At 43.8% G+C, this 22,486-nt stretch overlaps 1 protein-coding gene across 1 annotated transcript in view; it reads left to right on the forward strand.

Annotated features, from left to right (window-relative positions):
• Positions 1-22,486, forward strand: part of TBX15 (T-box transcription factor 15) — a 133,700-nt gene that overhangs the window by 105,764 nt on the left and 5,450 nt on the right. Inside the window, exon 7 of the mRNA XM_054042513.1 lies at positions 4,415-4,512. Coding sequence (XP_053898488.1) covers positions 4,415-4,512 — 98 coding nt within the window. The remainder of the gene's footprint in view (positions 1-4,414; positions 4,513-22,486) is intronic.

Genomic DNA, 22,486 nt, shown 5'->3' on the forward strand with positions numbered 1-22,486 from the left:
TATGGGCGCCTCATTCCTCTGGGATGTGGTATTTCCTGCAACCAGCAGGAGGCAACTCACATGTTAAAAAGTAACAATCTGCAAATGTAGGGGGAGAGGACAAAGGGAAAGAAAACCCTAAGCCATGGGCATGCAATCACTCTTCCCTTTACTTAGATCTCTGGCAGCTGAGATGAACAAGGATAGGCTGTGCCAGGAGCAATCAGAGTCTTTGGATAGGGAAGGAGACGCAGGAAGGATACTTGGAGCCTATGGATTGGCTTCCTGAGTGAACAATGAAATGGTGACATGAATTCTGCATGCAGCAAGCATGGCTGGGCCAGCCATATGGAATGGATTATTGACACACACACAGATATCTGGGACATCTTTTTTCATTTTTCAGACAATGGAATTGTTTCATTTATTGCCCAGTATTAAAACTTTATAGCATTGAAAATAAAAAAATCAAGCGAAAAAAAGAGAGCAAATTCTGGATACCCATTAAAGGGGCCGACCTTATTAAAATAAAGCTAGCAGTGAATCCTCTTCAGATATTCCCCCCTCCCCCTTCATAAGATGGTGTGAGAGGGGGAGGATTTGTGGCTGGACAGACAGTTGAGTGGGATTCTGTGAAAAGGAAAATGGAGATTATGCGGATATTCTCCAGTGCTCTATGGGCCAGGTTTTCAAAAGAGCACAGCGGCTCCCCTTCAGGCACCAAAATAAGTGGTTAGATATTTCAGAGGAGCTCAGCATGTGGAGTAATCCCAATTCAGAAAAGCACTTAAGCACCTGTTTAATTTTAAGTGCGTCTCAATCCCATTTACTTTTATAACATGTGGGCATATGATTAAGTGCTTTGCTGAATCAAGGCCAAAGAGCTTTGTGACCCAACAATGAAAGAGCACTTTATAAAAGAAAAGCATCCTTAACAAACAAATAGCACTTGCAATCACCTGCTATAACCACTAGACAACACTCCCCTATCAGGAATCGATCCAAGGGATCTTAATTTTCAACATTTACTACCGTCTTGCAAACATTTTTGTAACCGGCTTAGAAAGTGCCTGTTGCTTCCCCCCTCTAGTGGCTAGTGCACATACAGAATAAAAGCCTGCTACTGATAGTAGCTAATGAAGTAACTGATTTAGCTCTAGTGGTAGAGGTCAGTACTCTGGCTCTGAAGATCCTGGGGTCAAACCCAGTTGATCATCTCTTCTGCAGGGGATGTTCATTCGAGTTGCTGATGATGGATTTTTTTTTCTTCAGTTTTCTTAAAAAAAAAAAAAATAGGAAAATCTACATAGAAAAACCGCACTAAAACAATATTATTAAGGTTGCAAAGTTAAGGACTCAAAAGTTAGCTCATGAAATCTTAATTCTCCCCCCTTGTGCGTATGCATGATACACTCGTTAATGACATGATCACATACTACTTTTTCCACAGGACCCCTACCTCATTCACTGAAAAGAATGGAAGGTGAATAAAGCAGAGTTGTTTAGTAAATGCGGCTGTTGTGTGGAAGAATCCTATCTCATTTGTTGCAGCTGTTGGGAGTTATGTAGTGAATGAGGCAGGGGACTGCAGGAAGGGAAAGGATGGCCTTGTGGTTCAGGCAGTAAACTAGCATACAGGAGAACTAGGTTATTTTTCTACCTCTGCCATGCGCGGCTTGCATGACTTGAGCATTTATAGATAGATGCATTGCATAAGCAACTACTCCTACTCCCACTGGAGCACACTAAAGGGGACAAAGAAGAAGCAGGGCCCTGGCCTTGCCCTCCCCTCTGCACGGGCACACAGAGTGGGATGAGCTTGTGTATTAATGGGCTCACTTCCCCTACAAGTGGGTATTCCCATGGTGCCCCTGGCATGGTGCAGCTCCACACGGTCCTTTACTCCGAGCTGTACCTGACGGGCACAGTTTAGTCCTGAGACTGAAAGCTCTACTCACCAAAGAGCTCTGCATTTTAGTTCTGTTTTGCTTTTCATTTGTTCCAAATTATTCCCTTTTTTTCCTCAAAAAAAAAAAAAAAAAAAAGAAATACCCAAACCTGTGTAATTACAATGAAGGGTTATACAGTTAGACTCGGCGAGCTAGAGCTCGGGGTCAAGCTGAGCCATGCTTGGTGCAGGACCCAGGATGGGGGAGGGGCATTTCTGCTCCTCTGAGCCACAGGCTGACTGGAGGCCACATTGGCATACTGGCGCTGGAGGTCAGGTTCTGGGACAGAGAATGATATGCAAAGGCTAAGGGTCTAAGAACACTATTAACTCAAGCAACAGAGAGTCCTGTGGCACCTTTAAGACTAAAAGATGTATTGGAGCATAAGCTTTCGTGGGTGAATACCCACTTCGTCAGACGCATGTAATGGAAATTTCCAGAGGCAGGTATAAATATACAGGCAAGAATCAGTCTGGAGACAACGAGGTTAGTTCAATCAGGGAGGGTGAGGTGCTCTGCTAGCAGTTGAGGTGTGAACACCAAGGGAGGAGAAACTGCTTTTGTAGTTGGCTAGCCATTCACAGTCTTTGTTTAATCCTGATCTGATGGTGTCAAATTTGCAAATGAACTGAAGCTCAGCAGTTTCTCTTTGGAGTCTGGTCCTGAAGATTTTTTGCTGTAAGATGGCTACCTTTACATCTGCTACTGTGTGACCAGGGAGGAATTAACTCAGTTAATTAACTATTAGCTCAGTCACACTGTGCATGGATCCTCTTTTCTAGTGAGTAATGTGGGTTGACATGTTACTGTTCAGTATGGGACGTGCAAAACAGCCAAGTTAACATTGCTGGAACCTTTATTCCCTTTAGTTTTCATGTGACAGGAAATCCTCCCTCAGGATTTGGGCTGTTGCTGGTTTCATGAGACCAAGAAACTGTACCTGTCTCGCCACAGCTTCACTTTTCTGTGTGAGAAGCAGAAAGAGCTAACACACTGGCGTGACACGGGAGCTGATTTCTCAGCAAAGGAGAGAAGACATTTGTAAGGTCCTGGAGATGCCAACATCGTACATGCAGCTTCAACACACAGTTCTAGGTTTAGCTTTTTGGTTTACGGGTTATGTTGTCTTGTCTCTGAGCTCCATGAGCTGCCAAAGGCCTCCGTATTAACCAAATAGTTGTGTTGTAATATATTCAGTGCTGGTGTGAGCCTGCTATGTGGAGATGTCTTCTGTTCCTACTTCTAACAGCTTAGCAGCTAATAAACACCAGGCAACAATCTTTCCTCTAAACCTCCTCTTAAAATACAGAGAGTTTGGTTTGCCAACTCCAATATATTTAAAGCATCCAAGCTTCCGGGGCGACTATGAAAAGTTAACTACGTGAGTGGAGGCACGTGCAGGAAGACATTTTCAAAGGCAAAAGCCAGCTGCAGTATCAGCACTTAGTCTGCTGAGAGGCTCTGGGGATGTTAGAGCCACTTGCACTGAAAGGGGATACATTTGCACATTTAATGAAGCATCGCTTAGCTGTGCTTAATCAGTACAAGGGAGCCAACGTGCTATTGAAAGACAGACAGAAATGAAGCAATCATGGGATGAGTTGAGCAGATTTCACTCTAGAAAGGAGAACAGATTTGGGGAGGAGGATCCCATAAAGACCATACAGCTCTTTTCCTGCTAACTCTTCTTCATAGTCCTACCTGTATACTAAGAACTTAAAATCAAGGCATTTAAGGATAGCTGTAAACAAATAACCCACCTGACACCTTCAAGGTGAAACCCAACCACTTTAGGAAGCCAAGAAAATTTCAGCTCACTTTTTTTTCCTGTCTGTTTCTTCACTTGTTTTGGGCTAGAAACCCAAAGTGGAGGTGCCAGCCATCCCAAGAAAAGGCCTCTCACTGCATTTCTGACCCAGGCAAAACTAGAAAACAATGGGGCTCTCCCAAGAGAGCCTCCTTTGGTTAAGGTTCCAGACTGATTTTGAAAGGAACATGGTTCAGATAGGTATCCAAAATATGGGGGAAAGGGCAAGGGGCAATTTCATAAAAAATCCTCCCTCCTCACATCTTCTTGAAGTTCACTAGGTTGAATCCCATCTTGCCTGTGTGTGTGAGTGAGAGAGAGAGAGAGAGACACACACACAGATTTCATGCTGCGCAGCTTGGAAAAGTCCGCAGCAAAGAATTAACCATCAAAACTGTCCCCCACAAAGAGTATAGAGATTTTAGGGTCCTGGTTAAAAAGAAAAATAATTGGAATACTGATACAATCTATTCTTATCCTGGACTGGGAAAATTCAGTTTTATTCTTGTGAACAACACCTGTGCAGTAGGGCTTGCTTGAGGAATTCACAGATGTCAAGGTGACTTTATAGTGGCCATTGGCAGTTTGTCAAATGAGGTTAGGACTATTTCTTTATTGAAGCTGATATACTTGCTAGCTGTTTGACATTTTCTTTCCTTGCTCTATTTTCATTCCACAGAACCGGCCTGGAGGCCATTATGGAAACATATGCGTTCTGGAGGCCCCCTGTGCGTACCCTCACTTTTGAAGATTTCACTACCATGCAGAAACAGCAAGGTGAGCCATTGTATAAAGGGCACAAAAATGGTGGCAGGGAGGCAAAAGCCATGTTATATTGTCCAGCTGAGTCACAGAGTTTGTTGACTGCCATGAAAAGATATAAAACAGAAAAGAGAAGCGACCAGATCTAAAAATATGAAGGTTTTATAATTTAGGACATGTGGTGTAGCCACTTGAGTATCCCTTGGATCTCTGGGGTATATAAGGGCTAGAATGAGGAGGAACACAGGTACCTACTCAGATAAATACATTAGTTTAGCAAATGTGAGGAGAGTACAGAAAAAGTCGGGGAGACGCGCCTGCTTGAGGAGAAGGTGACAGAAAAGGGCATTGTTACATATTTACCATTTGAGTCATGCTCTGATGTGGTGGGAGGAAGGAGAAGACTGGACTGGACTGCCTGATCCACTGGGGACCTTTTCTGAACCAGAAGATTCCATGGACCTATATCATCATGTGCATGCCAATAGAATCACACCATCTCTCATATGAAACCAAGTCTCACTTTCAAGAAAATCCTTTGTGTTAAAGTGGGACTTTTGGAAATTGGCCAGTATACCAGACATACCCTTTTCACAAGTTCTTTATACTGTTTCTTACTAGTTTCTGTTTACCATATCTCTCAGTGTATTAAATGGGGCTTTCATCTCTAGCTACATCAAGGTAAAAACTTCCTGTGCCTTGTCTCCACTCAGATTTTACACTAACATAGCTATCTTGAGTTAGCTATCTCAGTGTGAAAACACACCTTTTTAGTGTGCAGTGAAGACATAGCCGTCACTGGCTGGCTTTACTAGATTCTGCAGTGACATAATAATACTAGCAACACACACGATTAAAACTCAGACTCTTCTGTCATGCAACAGACGGTGATATGACAAGTAGAAGGACTGTGACTTCATTTTCCTGCAAGCTAATAGAAATACAGAACAGAAGGAACCATGGCCATTTCTTTATCACTGCTCCCTTAAAAAAAGTTTGCTGCAGTGTGAAAATCCCATTTTAAATACAGTGCAGTGGTGATGTAAGTTTCTCATTGCTTTGGGCCAGATTGTGATACCTCATCTCACATTGAGTAGTTTCTTACAATTGACTTCAGTGGACTACTCATGGTAAAAGGTACCATTCACTGTGAGTAAAGGTATCACAAACTGGTCCTTTATATTCAGGTATAAATGCAAAACAAACAAACAAAAAATCCCTGTCTTTTCATGTTAAGGTTGTGCAGTTAAGCAACCAAAAGGAAAGAAATGCAAATGGTGAGATTGAATGCACAATCTTAGGGCCACTTTCTCTAGTCTGATTTGTGCTCGGCACAAGACCAAAAAGGGTCTCCAAAGATCTTAGGTCAGGGACGGACCTAGCCCCAGCATAAATTAGAGCATCTTGAAGGCAGCTATTATTTGTGCTCTATTTATGGCCTAAAGGGGCTGTTCCAATAGGTAGGGATTGTCGGGTGCAGTGATGCACCAGCCATATACCCGTTCTCCAGAGAATGTGCACTGCTGTTGGCACAGAGGTGCTACCCTGGCTCTGCATCACCTAGTAGTTCCCATTGCATCAGCGTAATCCCCAGGTCGCCCGTTGCACCAGCTTTCCTGTGGCCCAGAGCCAGACTCTGGCAGTCATGTCAGTCTCCTTATACATGCTCATTTCCTGATCACAAACTGTTTCTCAAATAGTACAAATATAAGAAAGAGTGCGTTTTCTACAACCTCAGAGACCCATGTCTAAAAAAACCTGTGAACATGTTGTTAAAGACTGCTTAATGCCTGGAGTCCAAAACATTTTCTTTACGTGGACCACATTTTAATAAAAAGATTGTCTTATGGACACCTCCCCTTCTACTCATGATCATTAAAACAACCTCCCTGCCCCCCCGTTACTGCAGATTGCTTCCTATTTCTGATTGCACTGTTCACTTCCCCTCCCACTGGTTATCAAATAACATCCTAGTAGCAACTACAGCAATTGCTTACATGGTGAAGTAATGTTAGGAAAGGAAAGTATTTAATGTATTTTTAGCTTCTTTTAATGCAATTTGGCAGCTGAAAAACCAGGAAGAGAGCCAGCATCATTGACCGGCCAGTTCCCTGCAGCCCACCACTAGCTGCTCTGCAGCCCACTAGGTTCAGGATGGCCTTAAATAAGTTGTCCCCATTTGGGACCCCTGATTTGCCAGTCTTATATCTAAATAACTTTAAAACTACATAACTGATGTTCGTCAGCCTTGACCAGTTTGGGGGCTCTCATGAAGACTGAAGAATCATGTCAAGTCTGAACAAAATTGAAAATGTTAAAGGTGTTAGGTACTGATTCTCTGGAGCATTAGGTCTGCTTTGCACCATGCTGGCAACACAAAGCAATCCTAAAGCTGGTGAATCCCACTATCTAAAGATTCACCCTGCCAAAGGGAATCCTCGAGTGGCATAGAGCCTCCGAGGTTTCTACACCCCTCTCTCCCCAGCCTGTGGGATGGGGGCCTGGCTCTAGCATCTGTGCATCCATCTGATCCCCAGCAGCTGGAACAGACCCGGAGGGCCATGGGCAGCTAGCACAAATAGATCAGACTGTAGGACTCAGTTGCTGAACCCAGGGCTTAAAGCCACCTCTCGGACTTATGCTGAGCAAGCCATATGATGTCCTTAGCTATTCATTTTCTTGCTATTAACCACTTGGGATTTTGTAAATGATGTGACAGGTAAGTCCACGGTTACTGTTTAGCAGCCTTGACTTCAGTAGGAGCTGTTTGGGCTCAGCCCTTCTGAAGATCAGCCAGCCTGATAATTTAGGGGGCTAAATATGGATGTAGGTGCCTAAGTTTAGGCCCCAAGGGTGAAAATTTTGGGCTGAATGCAGTTCTGTTATACACCTTGAGATCTATGATTTCAAAAGTTTAGGGCATTATTTTAATAAATGTGCACATAAATTGTTAACAGAGCATGCAATGGCCTCTTAAAATGGGTGATTGTATGGCACCTGTGAGAGAGACTGACAAGTTTCTGGAATGCATTTACTTCCCACAGCTGCATGTTTTGCATGCAATAAGTGCCCGTTTTGGGATGGGGCCCTTTGTGACACCAGTGAAATGTACACTTTCTGATATGGCATGTAAATTCAAGAATGCTGAGCTGTCAATGTCCAGGAAGGTGGAAGCAGGGCCGGCTCTGGCTTTTTGGCCGCCCCAAGAATAAAAAAACAAAAACAAAAACAAAAACAAAAACAAAAACAAAAAAAACCCGGGGGCGGCCAGAACGGCAAAGCAAAAAAAACCAAAAAACAAAAACCAGTGATCTGTACGCTGGAGCGTGGGTGCAGGGGGACTGGCTAGCAGGGTGAGTGAGCAGGCGGGAGAGAGAGAGAGAAGGGGGGCGGCCAGGGCTTCAGTGGGGCGCTGCCACGGGGCCCCTCCCACAGCGCCGCGCGCCGCCTGCTGCCTGGGCTCCGTTCCGGTCGGCGGGGAGGGAAGGACGAGGACTGCCCTGCCGGGCTTGCTGCAGGGCGCTCCTGTCCTCCGCACCGCTGCCGCCCCCTACAGGGCGGCCAGAGCAGAACAACAACAACAAAAAAGCGGCCGTGCCACCCTAGGATTGGGCGGAATGCCGCCTCGTTCAATCTGCCACCCCAAGCACCAGCTTGCTCGGCTGGTGCCTGGAGCCGGCCTTGGGTGGAAGGAGTGTTGTAAGAACTGTGATAGCAATAAAGTGTGGCTGTTGCAGGATCTGCTTCCTGTTAGGAATGAAGATCAGGTACAGACTCTTCCTGTTACTCCAGGGGACATGGCTGTTCTACACCATTACACCACAATACAAACCACAGAATTCTATTAACCAAGAACCCTGCCCATCTATTCTGATAGTGGATTTTAATATGTAAGGTTTCAGGGCAACACCCTCTTACTGCTCAATAAAGTTAAGAGTCATGATTTCCAGAGCATAGGAAAAGCGACAATGATGGGGCAAAATCAGCAGATACATTGAGGGTAGCATAAAATTAATTAAAAACTGTATTCCCAGTTGGTCATAACATATGAGTGACCTGCATTTGCAACATCACTGCTTGCCCGTGGGACTCTTAAAAATAGATTTTATAGTTCTGGAATATGATTTTTAATTTTTCATTTGCTTATTTTCTCTTGTGATGGCAATGGTGTCTAGAAACTCAGAGCCCCAGATCCACAAATGTACTTAGGCCCTTAATTCCTGGTTTTAGGCTCCACTGCAATCCACGAAACTCCTACTCAGCTGCTGCCCAACCCTGTAGGTGCCTAAACTCACTTGGCACCAGTTCCCTTGGCACCAGGTTCTACCTTTGAGCATGCGCAGTGCTACTTCCATCTCAGTGTCCGGACACCTATCTCTCATCAGAGTCACCATGCTCTGGGGGAAGATAGGTATTCATCCACCTCTCTTGCCTGCGAGGCCCATTCCAGTAGGCAGCCTCTGAGCATCTCTAAGAGATTGGTCACAATTCAAAATGCAGCTAGAGGAGGAGGTGGTGGTGCTGCCTGTGCCCACTGTATAACTTGTTACTAGGTATTAGAGCACTCAGTTGGGCTGTGGGAGATCTGCTTTCAATTCCTCCCTCAGACAGGGAGGGAGAAAGGATTTGAGCAGAGGACTCCCACATCTCTGAGTTCTCTAACCACTAAGCTATGGGATTGGGAAATTCTAATATAGGCTGCCCTCAGTCTGTGACTCTCTCCTATTAAAGTTGTTCCACTTTGTGTAAATAATGAAAGAGTCATTAGAGCTGGGAGACTGGACCCTGAGTTTCCCACCTCCAAGGTGGGTGCTTTAGCCACCAGGCTCTCTTGCTCTTTCTCTTTTGCCCAATGACTCTTTTAAGGATTTATCCACAGTGGCACAGCATCAACAGGAGAGACTGAGGGAGCCCCACACCAGAATATCCCATAGCTCAGGGGTTAGAGCACTTACCTGAGAAGTAGGAGACCCCAATTCAAATCCTTTTGCCCCCTCTGGCAGATGGGAGAATTGCACATGGGTGTTCTACATCCCAGGTGAGTGCTCTTCCTACTGAGCTAAAGGTTATGGGGTTTGGGGGGGGAGAGGGAGCAAAACCACATCTATTTCTTCCTCCTCTGGCTCTTTTGTGTGGAAAGGGGCCTAAGTCCTTCTCACAAGAAACTACTTAGGTACCAGGAGATGGGTTCCTATTTGTGGATCACTAGCAAAGATAGATGCACCCTGTAACCTGGATTTAGACGCCTATCTCTGTCAGAGGGGAGTAGTTCAGGACACACCTCTCCCATTGGCATCGCCCATTGGCTAACTTAGGCAGCTCACCACCTAGAGTGCTGGCTTTTGTGGATCCCATTCCTAGGTGTTTGTCTCCCTATTCATTGAATAAGGAGCCGAGGCACCTATCTCAGGCTTTGGGAATTGCAGTAGGAGCCTGGGGCCCTTTGTGGACCCAGGCCAGAGACCCTTTCCAAAATAGATCTTGTCAAACAAATCTGATTCAATTCTTTGATGAGATTACAAGTTTGGTTGATAAAGTATAAAAAGTGCTGTGTAGATGTAATATACTTAGACTTTTGTAAGGCGTTTGACTTGTATGATATTCTGATTAAAAATTAACCCTATACAATATTAATAAAGCACATGTTAAATGGATGAAGAATTGGCTAACTGACAGATTCCAAAAAGTAGTTGTCCATGGGGAAATCATCACTGAATGGGCGTGTTTCTTACAGGGTTCTACAGAGATCAGTTCTAGGCCTGATGCTATTCAACATTTTTATCAATGACCTGGAAGTAAACATAAAATCACTGCTGATAAAATTTGCAAATGACACAATGTTTGGAAGAATGGTAAATACTGATGAGGACAGAGCAGTCCTACAGAGCGATCTGGATCCCTCGGTACCATTGGCCTATTAAAACAAAATGTATTTTAATATAGCCAATTCCAAGGTCATACATCTAGGAACAACGAATGTAGGCCACACCTATACAAGGGGGGAGGGGGCTATATCCTGGAAAGCAGTGACTCTGAAAAGGATTTAGGCGTCATTTTGTACAAACAACTGAACATGAGCTCCCAGTGCAGTGCTGTGGCAAAAAGGAATAATGTGATCCTTGGAGTACCATGTAGCAGTAGGGAGGTGATCTTACCTCTGTATATGGCATTGGTGAGACCAATGCTGGAATACTCCATCCAGTTCTGGTGTCCATGTTTTAAAAAGAATGTTGAAAAATTGGAAAGTGTTCAGGAAAGAACCACAAAAATAATCTGAGATCTGAAGATAATGCCTTATAGTAAGAGACTTAGCCTATCATAAAGAAGATCGAGAGGTGACTTGATTACAGACCTTCATGGGGAGAAAATACTGGGTACTACAGGGCTATTTAACCTAGCAGATCCTCAACAACTTTATGTGCCAGTGAGGTCCACAGTTTAATCACACATTGTGTGAAAAAGTGTTTCCTTTTCTCAGTTTTGAATTTGCCACTTTTAACTTAATGTCTCCTTGTTGTGTTATGAGACAGGGAGAACAGAAGCTGCTGATCTATCTCCTCTCTAGCATTCATTATTTTATAAATTTTTATAATCTACCCTCTTAGTCATCTCCTTTGTAAATTGTACAATCCCAATCTTTTCAATCTCTCCTCATATGAAAATTTTTCCAGGCCCTGGATCCTTTTCATTGTACTTCTCTCTGTCCCTTCTAATTCTTCATTATCCTTTTTGAGATGGGGTGACCAGTACTGCTGGCAGTATTTGGATGGGGCCACACTATTAATTTATATAAAGGCATTATAGTATTTGCTGTATACAATTCTCCATCCCATTCCATAGGCATCGTTGTTTGCTTTTTTGACTGAACCTATGCATTGACAGAGCCCACGGTGACATTGCCCAGAATCAAACATCTAGTGCAGTGGATGCCGTTATGCTACACAAGGACTGAGCAACACTGCCATTTAAAAAAATAACAGGTTTCTGTTTGCATTTGAAATCACACAAATGATACTGCAAACATTGGCACATTTGTGTACCCTTTCTTACACATGTGTCTGACTGACTTTATTGGGATACTCACTAGGAAAGTTAAGCGCATATGGAAGCCTGTGCAGGATTGGTGCTTTAGAGGTCACCACATGGACGTCGCAGTGAGGGGCCATGCTGCTTCTGTCCAAGAACCAGTATGTCCTTCAGGGCTGAGCACAGAATGTTTCCTGAGGACCAGAGGGTCCAAATGAGTCCCAGTTTTGCAGTAAGTGGAGTTTGCCACAATGATAACAGACCTCCATCCAACTGAACTTTTGAAGCATGATGTTACCGTCACTGAAATCTACTTATTACCAGGGGAAAAAGAACTTGGGATTATTGAATGCATATGGCAAAGAGATGGGGGGAAAGCCATGAATCTATTAAACTCTTTAATTGGAATATATTTTTTAAATTTAGACTGAACCTGATCCAGATTCTCATTATTAAAAAATATGTGGCTTGGTTTCTTGACTCTAACAAAGAACATAAAACAAATAATAAATAAAATATGAGTCCAATAACTCTGGACTATGTCACTTTCCAACATTGAAAGAGCTGTTGCTGGCTCCTCTATACATGTCTGGTCCCCACAAAACACTAAAATGAGCAGATCTTTAACAATAATTGTAAGAACATAGGATTAAACAAACTGGATTAGACCATTAAGTCCCATATCTCACCAGCATTGTGGTAATGAATAGTACCTGATGCTTCATATGAAAGCAAACAAAATGTGCAACAAGTAAAAATGAATGCACCCAGCCCATTGTGCATTACTCTACTTGGTGGGAGAGATTTCCTGCTGAGCAGAATTGCAAAGCTGGCAAAATATTCATGGGAAATAGTATTTCAACTATCTTGTACCCCTCCAAGTTCATTTGTTCACTAAAGAGCTATTTTCACATTAAAAATCCATCAAAATTCAAAATTTTAATTCCAAACAATGACTTTTAAGGCATCATTCCTTTCAAATGGAACATCTTTGCTCTGAAATGGGCCTTTGCTGAGAACACTGTACCATCTGCTCCTCAGCCCTATTAATTGCAGCATCCCCATTGATCTCAGCTGTCTTGTGTGTCACAGGTGGAGAGACTATCTTTCTCCCATGTCGCAGCCCATTAATAGCCTTCAAGATTAGGTCTGGGAGTTTGAAATAGATTTAGAACTGAATAGGGAGTCAAAGGAGTGTGTGGAGCATTGATGTAATGTGCTTTCATTGCGCTCTCTTGTTCATAGGCAGGATGCTGGGTCTTGTGCAAACTGGCATTTCAGTGTAGCTCTCACAGTCAGTCCAAGGTAGAGTGCATTGTAGCAGTGTAACTTAGAGCTGACACAGGCATGGACCAAAGTGGTCCTCAGCCAAGAAGAAGACATGATCTGGCTATTTTACTGGCAAAATGGAATAAGACTGTAGTTCCAGAAACAGAGATGAGTCCAAAAGGAACCCAAGGCTGCATGGTACCTTGACAGTTGAAAGAAAGAAGCCATGAATTGAAGGTGATGCTGATTTTCTAGCTAGTCTTTCTCTGTGTTCCTCTCTTCTGATAGGCATCACCTTGGTTTTACCTAGGCTGAGTTTGAGCCACTTGCTATTCAATACTGCCGTGATTCTCAACCAGGGGGCCACAAGAAGGCCAAGCAGGGCCAGCATTAGACTCGCCGGGGCCCAGGGTAGAAAGCCGAAGCCCCAACACATGGGTCTGAAGCCCAGGGCCCTGAGCCATGTCACCTGGGGCTGAAGCTGAAGCCTGAGCAATGTAGCTTCATGTGGCATGGGGCCCCTGTAGCGTGGGGCCCCAGGCAGTTACCCTGGTTGCTACCCCCTAATGCCAGCACTGGCTTTTATACTCAGAAAACCAGTTATTGTGGCACATGTGGAGTTTTTATAGTATCCTGGAGGGGGCCTCAGAAAGAAAAATGTTGAGAACCCCTGCAATACTGTTTATGCATGTGCTTATTTCTACCGGGCCCTGGTAACCCTGGGTCAATGCGGTAACCATATTTGCTGAAATAAAGATTGTGAGTGAATGTGTATGCAGGTGTGGGTGTTTGTGCTAAAAAGTAAATGAGATTGAACCCTGCAGGACTCCACATACAAGGGTTCTTGGGGAAGAGAGAGGGGTTGCGGGGGGAAAGAAGACCAATTGCCTGTCAAGTCTCTTTGGGATTTGTCTGAGATCACAAAAAGAGTTTCTCCCATGAGAACATAGCTGATGAAGTCAAAGGCAGCTGAGAGATCCATGGATGTTTAAGCTTGGATATTTACCACCTGTCCATTGCCATAATTTTTTTAACAAGTGTCACAACAGCTATCATGGTGTTGTCTCTGGTCTGAAAAGCAATTGTGTGTGGTCTAGGATAATTGCAGCGGTCAGATGTTAGGGTTTGGTCTCCATTATCATCTTGACTAGTTTGCCCTAGAAAGAGATGTTAGAAACAGGGCAATTGTTGGCAGAGTTATTGGAATGAAGTGCCTGTTTCCTAAGTGTGAGTCAGACTATTGTATACTTCATATGGCCAGCATTGCTTCCTTTAAATGAGGACAAACTGGGCCACCTTCTGGTAGCTTGACAAACTGTTGCTTTTTGGGGAGGCTGCAGTTTGGTGATCCAGAATCTATAATTCCATAATTAAAAGTTAAGATAACTTTCCATATGCAACTTAAATATAACCAGTGTAGTGCAGTGCAATACTATTGCTGACCAGGCTGTGGGCGATCAGGCCTAGTAGTGAAGGTGAAAGTTTGGCCTGCTGGGTCCAGGGTGGGTGGAGTCCAGGAAATGAGCTGAGGGTTAGTACTGGAGGGGCAGAGGCCAAATGCCAGAGCTGGAGACGGTAAACCAGAGTGGTAAGCGAGAAACATAGCCATGGATAAGTACCGGAGAGATAGAAGCTGAATGCCAGAACCTGAGGGTCATCCAGGGTCATAAATCAGAGGCAGAGCTGGGGGTCAAAGCCAGAGGGGAGCAGGGGCTGGAGCAGAGACTGGAACAAGGGCTGGAGGAAGGGCAAGCGCAGCTGCAGGTGTGGTGTGTGCTGAGCAGCCACTGACTGGCTGTGGGGGCCAGGCTTATAAACAGGACTGCTACCCCAGCAGCCAATCAGGAGCTGTGGCCACTCTGAGAGTTCTAAGGCAGTGCAGCTGGGCTCATTGGTTGCCTAGCAGCGCAGTTAGTCGGAGAAGGCCAGCAGCTGCTCCTAGCTGGTCCGGTGCCTGACAGTACCCCCAGGAGACCTTGGGCCGTGTTTCTTTGGGTAGGTCTGGTGGAAGGTGCTCAGGCGGTCTGGGGCATGGATGGTTTACCACAAACGCAATATCCCTCCAAGTCAATCAGATATTGGAGTCTTCCCCAGGCTTGGTGGGATTCTAGAATCTGTTGGCCCATGTATTCCTCTTCGTCCTGTTTGGTTATCGGCAGAGGGGGAGGAGTAGTGCATTATGGGAAGAGATTCTCAGTGAAAGGTTTCAGTAGAGAGAACACAAGGTAGACCTTGAGGGATTCTTATAGCTGCCATTGAAAGGCTACCAGGTTAAGTTGTTCTATGATTGCAAAAGATCCCTAAGTATGTGAAGTCCAATTTTCAGATGGATAAGTGGGAGCAAGGGTTTTGGACAGATTGCCAAAGCTTATCCCTGACCTTGAGGTTAGGGGTCAGCTGACAGTGTCAGTGGGCGCGTGTATGCTGTGTTAGTCTGTGCTAACCAGTGCCTGAGTTCTTGGTGTACTTGGTGGATGTGTGCAGTGAGGTCAGCAACAGTGGGCATTTGTGAAGAAAGAGGTCTGGTGGGTGATGGCATGCATGGACTTGTAGGCAAATTCTGCCTGGGGAATGAGTGCCAGCCAATTGCCCTGGTTGTAATTTAGGAAGCAGCATAGGTATCACTCTCTCTGCCTGGCCATTGATATGATAGGGATGGTAAGCAAATAGATGCAAAAATTCCTGGCAAAAGCAGGAAACGAACTGGGACCCTTGGTGAGATATTACACTTGTGGGCAGTCCATGAAGGTGAAAGATGTTGTCTTCCAACAGATGGACTGTTTCCTGGGCAGTGGGGAGACCGCAACATAGTATAAAATGCACCAACTTTGTCAGCCTTTTGTGATAATGCATCTGCCTTCCCATTCCTGGTCTTTGGGCCACCATGGAGTTGATTCGTGTGAAGAAGCAGGACCAGCGCTGAAATAGGTGCTGAACCATCTTCAGAAATTCAAGGTTCTTGTAGTCGGTGAGGACATGGATGGGGTGAGCTTGCACTAGTAAAAAGTGCAAGGCTGTCGTTTGTGGGAGGTCATGGGCAACAAGCCAGGGCATTCCCAGGATGACCGGAGAGTGGCGGGCCCTGAATCAACCCGAACCGAAGAGGGTCCCAGTGACCCAGAAGAGTAATTACTGCTAATGGGTGGTCTGGTGGATGACCAGCACCAAGGCTAGGAGCAACCCATAAATGGTTTCCGCCAGATACAGAGAATTCTTACACACTGCAGGGATCCCATGGGCCTTAGCCACATCCTCCTCCATAAAATTATCAGAGGCTCCTGAGTTGACCAGAGTCTCCAGGTGAACTGCTGGTGTTAACTCTGAAGCCTTATTACAGAATTTAAATGTTATCAATTTCACTGTTAATCAACTCACACAAGGGAGAAAAGGGATAGTCATATTATGAAGAATTGCACAAGCTACTGTGAATGGCATTTTATTTCAGTATAAGTGGAGCTTGGTCTCTGTGTTGGGCTTGAGATAGTATTACTATATTTTCCCCCCACAATTCAAAAATCTTGCATAGCAGTAGGCCTGGGGGCAGGGATCTGCTTAGCCTGTACTGGCCTAGAGTTTCCAGGACCTCTGCTGGACTGTACCGAACTCTATCAAGAATGTTTAAGGGCCACTGGTCATTGTCTCCGCTTGGTTTGTTTGGTGCTGAGGAGACTATCTCAGATTTGATTAATCTTAGCAGCAAAATTGCAGGATTTCCTTGCATATTTCGATATCCAACACAGAAGGGTGCCACAAGTATTCATTATTTTGCATCCATACTTTGTCTGATATACATCATTGGGGCAGTGGCCATTTTGTGGCTAGTATATCAATGATTGTTTCCAACTGATTGTTGTAGTGGTCAATGCACTATTCTTGATGCTAGACAGTTTCTCCTCTAGGGTGTCCTGGAAGCTCACTGTGGATCCCACAGAGATGAATCAGATTAATAGGTCTGTATCTGTAACTAATTTCTGTAGGTGATGTATGGTCTAGGAAACAGATCTATTTACTACATTATTGCTGGCTATGCCGAAGGCTGACAATGAGCTACAATGAGCATCTGGTTGAGTGAGTGTGGATGCAGTACAGGAAAACCCTGTGGCTGTCATGATGGGCACACGCCATTGTGTGACAGACTATCCGTATGGGTGTTATTGTCTCTTTTCCTTTAAGAAAGCATGGCCTAGTGATTAGCATGCAGGACTGGGAGCCTGGCACTGTGGGTTCTTAGCCCCTTTTTGGTCTTGGTCTTAACATCTGATCGCTAGCACATTTTAAAATCCTGGTGTAAACAGGGTAAGTTGTTGCTTTAACATGTCGTTTGGTCAAGGTGAACTATAGGGTGACCTTTCAGAAATCCTATAGAAATGGAAAGTATTATTGTTCCTGGTTCTAAATTTACTAATATTTCTACAGATTCTTAGACTTGGAGGCATCTTAAAAGAAGTGACAGCTCAGCTTTCATTATACCCTTCTAACGCTGAATGTCTCAATGTCTAATTCTTTGTGTGTGTGTACTCTAATAAGTCCCTTCTCCTCCTAAATTCATCCCTGTAACCATCTTTGTTGCCCTTCTGTGGACCTTTTCATAGAATCATATGTGAGACTGAAAAGAGCTTCTTAAAAATCCTGGCTGTTTCTCTGCCAATTCAACAACTGTGCAAACAGCCTTTCAGCCTCATCTCTATCCTTTTGAAGATCTTGCCGTGAATTGATAATTCAATGATTGGCCAAAAATTGTAGTGAGGAAACAAGCAGTTATGTTCTTATGGAGCAAATCTTTATGGAGAAATAGATTGGTCTCATCACCCCATGAAGGGAGAAGATATAGTTCCCAGAACCAAGAAAGAAATGGATGGAGTCTAGCACATTGCAGATCTGGGAAGCAATTTGTATTGCTTCCATTCTTAGCTTGCTGATACCCACGGGTGGAAAATTCCATTGACTTTTGCAGGAAATGTGGGATTGGATTCCAGTGACTCACAAATTCAGTACTCAGTATTGTGAGGATAATCAGCACAGGAATGGCAGCCTGGATGGAACTGTTTGTGAACACTCCGGACTTCTTTTCCATTGGAAGGTCACATAGCACTGCACCTGCTGGAATTGAGACGCCTAGAAAGAGGCATCAAAGCTATGTAATTTCTGAACATCTCCACGGACGGAGAGGTAGTGCAGGCAGAAAGAAGAAACTAAACTAATCTGAGAGGTTGCAGGGGTAATGTGGTGAAGAACTCTCTGGTGTCTCTCTTCTTCCCAGCTTTCTGCCATTTTTAGATTTCTGTGCAATTGAGTTCTTGAAAATTAGGCAAAGCAGATAGAGATATAGAGAGGGCATGCGAGGGAGAAGTCTGTTGCTTGTCAGTCATATTTGTAATGCAAAGTTTGGAAGGACAACAGAAAGGGAGGAGAGCACCTTTTATGCACAGTATATAGTTTCGGTTACAGCACGTGAAAATCTGTCATATATTAAACTACTAGCTTCTGGACCTCCACTGGGATTTGATTAATGCAGGAGTCCTGTATTATACATGATTATACTCCATAAATTGATGGCTAAAACAAAAAACCTTACTTGTCAGCAAGGCTTCTGAACAGTGGAGGGTATGCAGAATAAATATTAACTATGGTACTCTTTTAATAGCAACCACTCAGGAGTGACCAGTATGGTTAAAGTTACATAAGTTTGCATAAACCCTCACTTACGCATAACCTCCTGAAATGTTCACCTTTGGGTTATCATTTTCATTCGTGTTCTCTGTGCAAAGGCAAAGTGGTTTGGAAAGTTGAAATAAGATCTCTTGTTGTGTGTGTGGAGGGGGGGAAAGGGAATTATGTTTTCTTACTCAACACATCCGTTCCTTGTATGCATGCAGTCATCTAATGAATGTCACAACTAAAAGGGTAAAATTTTGAAAAGCATCTAGTGTGATTTCAATGGGACTTAGGCAAATAGGAGCTTTTCAAAATCCCATTAGGCTCATATCTACATCTTTAGGTGCCTAAATACCTTTAAAAATCTGGCCCCAAACCCATTTTCAAAAAGGACTTAGGCAGCTTGGAGCCTAAGTGTCACTGAAAGCCAATGAGACTTAGGCTCCTAAGTCAAGCTGAGCAAATAATTGTTTTTCTGGTTCAGGGTCTGAACCAAAAAATCTGGAAAAAAAAATGAAAACAAAAAAACAAAAACTCAATTTGTTTCTAACCAAAACGGACTTTTTTGTTTTCTTTTGTTGCCAAAATGAAAAACCAAAACAAAACCCCAAAACTTTTTTTTGTATCAAAACCCTGCAGAAACAAAATTAAACTGAAACAAAACAAAATTTGTTTTCATTTTGTTTTTTCAGGGTGTTTTTAGATCAGAAAAGAATTTCGCTGTGCGGGGTGGGGGGTGGAGAGACTTCATGGAATTTTCAGGAGAGAGGTTCACCTAAAAAAAAAAAATATAGCTAAATTTTGAAGAAAAAAACCCCTCCACTTTAAAATGAGCTCCAAATGGTTGAAATGAACTGTTTTGACTTTTCAAAGGGGAAAAAATGAAATTTTTCCAGCCAAAACTGTATTTTGAATTCAACCTGAATTCACGAATAGTGTCTCATAGACTCATAGACTTTAAGGTCAGAAGGGACCATTATGATCATCTGGTCTGACCCCCTGCATGCTGCAGGCCATAAAACCGTCCCTACCCCTTCCCTGGACTCTGCTGTTGAAGTCCCCAATCCTGTTTTTAGTGACTTCAATCGGCAGAGACCCTCCTGCTAGAGATCCCTGCCCCATGCTGCGGAGGAAGGCAAAAAACCTCCAGAGGCTCAGCCAATCTGCCCTGGAGGAAAATTCCTTCCCAACCCCAAATGTGGCGATCAGTAAGACCCCGAGCATATAGGCAAGAGTCTCCAGCCCGACCCCGTTAGCCATTATACTATTTACCCACCATTGCTTGGCTTTCCTTGACTACTATGTTTTACCATTAAACCATTCCCTCCATAAACTTATCTAACTTTATCTTAAAACCAGACAGGTCCGTCGCCCCCACCGTTTCCCTCGGTAGGCCGTTCCAATATTTCACCCCTCTGACGGTCAGAAACCTTCGTCTAATTTCAAGTCTGAACTTCCCCACGGCCAGTTTGTATCCATTCATTCTGGTATCCACGTTAGTACTAAGCTGGAATAATTCTTCTCCCTCCCTTGTATTAATCCCTCTAATATATTTAAAGATAGCAATCATATCCCCTCTCAGCCTTCGCTTTGTCAGACTAAACAACCCGAGCTCCTCTAGTCTCCTTTCATACGACAGGTTTTCCATTCCTCTGATCATCCTAGTCGCCCTTCTCTGCACCCGTTCCAGTTTGAGTTCATCTTTTTTAAACATGGGAGACCAGAACTGCACACAGTACTCCAAATGAGGTCTCACCAGTGCCTTGTACAACGGAAGCAGGACCTCCTTATCCCTACTAGATATACCTCGCCTAATGCATCCCAAGACAGCATTGGCTTTTTTCACCGCCACGTCACATTGTCGACTCATAGTCATCCTGCGGTCTACAAGAACCCCTAGGTCCTTCTCCTCTTCCATAACTTCTAACCAATGCGTCCCCATCTTGTAACTAAAATTGTTATTAGTCATCCCCAAATGCATCACCTTACACTTTTCACTATTAAATTTCATCTTATTTCTGATACTCCAATTCACAAGCTCATTCAAGTCTCCCTGCAGGATATCCCTGTCCTCCTCCGAATTTACAACGCCTCCCACCTTCGTATCATCCGCAAATTTTATCAGCCCACTCCTGCAATCGGTTCCGAGGTCAGTTATAAATAGATTAAATAAAATGGGTCCCAAAACCGAACCTTGAGGCACTCCACTAGTAACCTCCCTCCAACCTGACAGTTCACCCTTTAATACAACCCGCTGCATTCTCCTCAGTAACCAATTCCTTATCCACTTCTGGATTTTCATATCGATCCCCATGTTTTTCAGTTTAACCAATAATTCCTCATGGGGTACAGTATCAAACGCTTTACTGAAATCCAGGTATATTAGGTCCACCGCATTTCCCTTATCTAATAAATCCGTTACTTTCTCAAAGAAGGAGATCAGATTCGTTTGGCACGATCTGCCCTTCGTAAAACCATGTTGTAATTTATCGCAATTGCCACTACCCTCCAGGTCCTCCACTAGTTTCTCTTTCAGAATTTTCTCTAACACCTTGCACACTACAGATGTTAGACTAACAGGCCTGTAGTTACCCGGATCACTTTTTTTCCCTTTCTTGAAAATAGGAACCACATTAGCTATTCTCCAGTCTAACGGGACCACCCCCGAGTTTACAGATTCATTAAATATTATCGCTAACGGGCCTGCTATTTCCCGCGCCAATTCCATCAATATTCTCGGATGTAGATCGTCCGGTCCTCCCGACTTAGCCCCATTAAGGCGTTCAAGTTTTGTTTCTACCTCGGATACGGTAATCCCCCATCCCGAGTGCCCCTCTATAGTGGTGCTAGTATCCCTAATACCTTCATTGGCCTCATTAAACACCGATGCAAAATATTCATTAAGATATTGCGCCATGCCTAGATTGTCTTTAATCTCCTCAGTGCCCTGAGAAATGCATTCTTTTGCCTAGCTCCTACACCTGTGTCACCTTTGAAGCTGGGAATTAGGTTGCTAAGTCACTCAAGTGTCTTTAAAAAGAAGAACAGGAGTACTTGTGGCACCTTAGAGACTAACAAGTTTATTAGAGCATAAGCTTTCGTGGACTACAGCCCACTTCTTCGGATGCATATATGCATCCGAAGAAGTGGGCTGTAGTCCACGAAAGCTTATGCTCTAATAAATTTGTTAGTCTCTAAGGTGCCACAAGTACTCCTGTTCTTCTTTTTGCGGATACAGACTAACACGGCTGTTACTCTGAAACTTGTCATTATGCAAGGCACTGCATTTAGCCGTATGGAATGGAAATCCATCAACCTCATGAAAAAACTCGTACAGATACAGACAGACATCATCTTCCATATATGCATCCGAAGAAGTGGGCTGTAGTCCACGAAAGCTTATGCTCTAATAAATTTGTTAGTCTCTAAGGTGCCACAAGTACTCCTGTTCTTCTTTTTGCGGATACAGACTAACACGGCTGTTACTCTGAAACTTGTCAAGTGTCTTTGAAAATTTTATCCTAAGGGCTTATTGACATGCAGATTTGCACCAGTTTGACTAATGGCTTGTCTACATGATGGGGAAATGCGCATAACATGTGCATTAATTAGTCCGTGTAGACCCTGCTAGTATGCACTAAAATTTTCCAAGTGCACTTCAACATAGTGCCGTTTCAAACAGTGCTACTTTAAAGCACCTTAGGGAATTTGCAGTGTGCACTAGCAGGGTCTACATGGACCAATTAGTGTGCAACACATCAGTGCACTTTAGAAATCTCAATCCTGTAGTGAGCATTACCTGCCCATGTAAACAAGCCCTAAAGGTGTCATTTTAAACCAGTTCAGTGAAACCAGTGCAAAAAATTGTTTAAACATGTATTTCAGTGTAAACCAGGTGTCTTGGCATGAGGAACTTCTGAAAAGTGAGGGGAGTTGTTAGAAGAGAAAATGTGTTAAAAGAATTGGCCTGCCAAATCTTAAGGCTTAGGTCAAGTGTGATTAAGGCCTTGTCTATACACAAATGTGCACCAGTTTAGTT

Source organism: Malaclemys terrapin, chromosome 1 (assembly GCF_027887155.1).
Source record: "Malaclemys terrapin pileata isolate rMalTer1 chromosome 1, rMalTer1.hap1, whole genome shotgun sequence".
NCBI lineage: Eukaryota > Metazoa > Chordata > Testudines > Emydidae > Malaclemys > Malaclemys terrapin.